Source organism: Salvelinus sp. IW2-2015, unplaced genomic scaffold (assembly GCF_002910315.2).
Source record: "Salvelinus sp. IW2-2015 unplaced genomic scaffold, ASM291031v2 Un_scaffold5967, whole genome shotgun sequence".
In the NCBI taxonomy this organism is placed as follows: Eukaryota; Metazoa; Chordata; class Actinopteri; order Salmoniformes; family Salmonidae; genus Salvelinus; species Salvelinus sp. IW2-2015.
In genome coordinates this window covers 17,167-19,361 of record NW_019947232.1, presented here as the reverse complement: position 1 = coordinate 19,361, position 2,195 = coordinate 17,167, and the positions used below count along the sequence as shown (strand labels likewise).

The 2,195-nt window shown below is 47.9% G+C and overlaps 1 protein-coding gene across 1 annotated transcript in view; it reads left to right on the top strand.

Annotated features, from left to right (window-relative positions):
- Positions 1-377: 377 nt before the first annotated feature.
- LOC139026833 (protein unc-80 homolog) overlaps positions 378-2,195 on the top strand; it is an 8,601-nt gene continuing 6,783 nt past the window's right edge. Inside the window, exon 1 of the mRNA XM_070442103.1 lies at positions 378-728. Within this exon, the coding sequence (XP_070298204.1) occupies positions 378-728 (351 nt within the window). The remainder of the gene's footprint in view (positions 729-2,195) is intronic.

The following is a 2,195-nucleotide window of genomic DNA, read 5'->3' as shown; positions in this document are numbered from 1 at the left end:
CTTCAGCGAGCCACAGGGTAAGACTGGGGTGGACCCTATCTTCAATGGTACCTGAGTGAACAAACAAGACAATAAAGAGAGATGATCAGAGTTGGGGTCAATTCCATTTGAATTCCGGTCAGTTCAGGAAGTACACTGAAATTCCAGTTGCAATTCTCTTCAGTGCTTTTCAATGAGAACAACTTGGAATAGGAATTTGGTTTACTTTCTGAATTGACTGGAATTGAAAAGGAACTGACCCCAACCCTGGAGATTAGTTGCATTTTAAAATAAAGATGTAATAAGGGAAAGTACTGTAATACATTGTATATCTGGGGTGCATCTTCAAACTAGACAAKACAGATCACAAAACAAAAGTCTACCAACACTTGGGAAGTATGAACGCTAGATGTTTCAAAAAGTCTTCATTGCAAAGGGGCTTCCATAGTGAGTTAGCCCCATATTGTGCCATCTTCTCCCCAGGCAAGGAGCTCTTCGGCCTGGACACTCTCCACAAAGTCCTGTGGATCAAACTACTAGAAGAGATGTTTCTGGGCATGCCCAGTGAGTACCCMTGGGGGGACGAGATCATGCTCTTCCTGAACGTGTTCAACGGCGCCCTGCTGCTGCACCCCGAGGACAGCGCCCTCCTCAGGCAGTACACYGCTACTGCCATCAACACGGCCGTCCACTTCAACCACCTGTTCTCCCTGAGTGGATACCAGTGGCTCCTCCCCACCATGTTGCAGGTAGGTAMTWCAGTTCTAGGATCAGTTTACAGGTCCAGCAGGTTGTTGTTCTCCATTAGAGGCTGAAAATGTGGAACTYATCTGAGATCAGTTTCATGGTGCTACTTCATCCACCTGCTGGGGTTAAAGGTTAGAGATCTAGGATAAATGTAGCCTCCCTAAATCCTAACCCCAACCATTACAGGAAGAAGTCACATAACTGGACTTCAATGCAACCTTGGCACCATGCCYWCCACTGRGTGAATGTGTCTCYCAATCTGTCGTCATTGTGAGCGGGGCGGCGGGCGGCAGGTAGCCTTGTGGTTAAGAGCGTTGGAACAGTAACCGAAAGGTCGCTGGTTTGAATCCCCGAGCCGGCAAGGTGGAAAATTGTGCCGTTCTGCTCTTCATCCACCTGCTGGGGTTAAAGGTAGAGATCTAGATAAATGTAGCCTCCCTAAATCCTAACCCCCAACCATTTACAGGAAGAAGCTCACATAACTGGACTTCATGCAACCTTGGAACCATGCCAACCACTGCGTGAATGTGTCCTCGCAAATCTGTCCGTCATTGGTGAGCGGGGCGGCCGGGCGGCAGGAGCTTGTGGTTAAGAGCGTTGCGAACAGTAACCAGAAAGGTTCGCTGGTATTGAATCCCCGAGCCGGCAAGGTGGAAAATTGTTGCCGTTCTGCTGTTGAGGCAAGGCAAGTTAGCCCCCAACAACAACTGCTTCCTCCAGGCCGATGACGTGGATTAGGGCAGCCCCCGCTACATCTCTGGTTCAGAGGGGTTGCGTCAAATGCAGAACACACATTGTTGAATGCATCAGTTGTCAACTGCCAAGGCATCCCCTTTCCCCTTCCGTGAGTCAGTCCACTACATAATATAGCGCTGACTAACAGAAACACAGGCCAGGTCTGTACGGCAGATTTCCTCCTCTTCGTCTGAAGCGGAAGTGTAGGGACGGACCAGACGCAGAGTGGAAAGTGTACATAATTTATTATAAAATTAACTGAACACTACAATGAAAACAAATTAACAAATTAGAATCCAACAAAAACAGTCCCGTGTGGCACGAATACTGACACGAAAGACAAACACCCACAAACACACGCGTGAACCCCGGCTGCCTAAGAATGATTCTCAATCAGGGACAACGATTGACAGCTGCCTCTGATTGAGAATCATACCAGGCCGAACGCACAAAACCCCAACATAGAAAACAACACTAGACAACCCACCCAACTCACGCCCTGACCATACTAAATAAATACAAAACAAGAGAAAACAGGTCAGGAACGTGACAAGGTCAGGTTACAGTGGAGTTGAAGCCTGGGTGCAGACGGTTAGCCACTAGCAATGCAGGGTCAATATGTTGACGAGGAACTCTTCAGTGCTTCATAATGGAAGACTTACACAGAAGAGCAGTGCAGGTCAATCCCAAATGCAGCTGGATTTATTTAGTCTTGATCTGGGAAATTGTGCTGC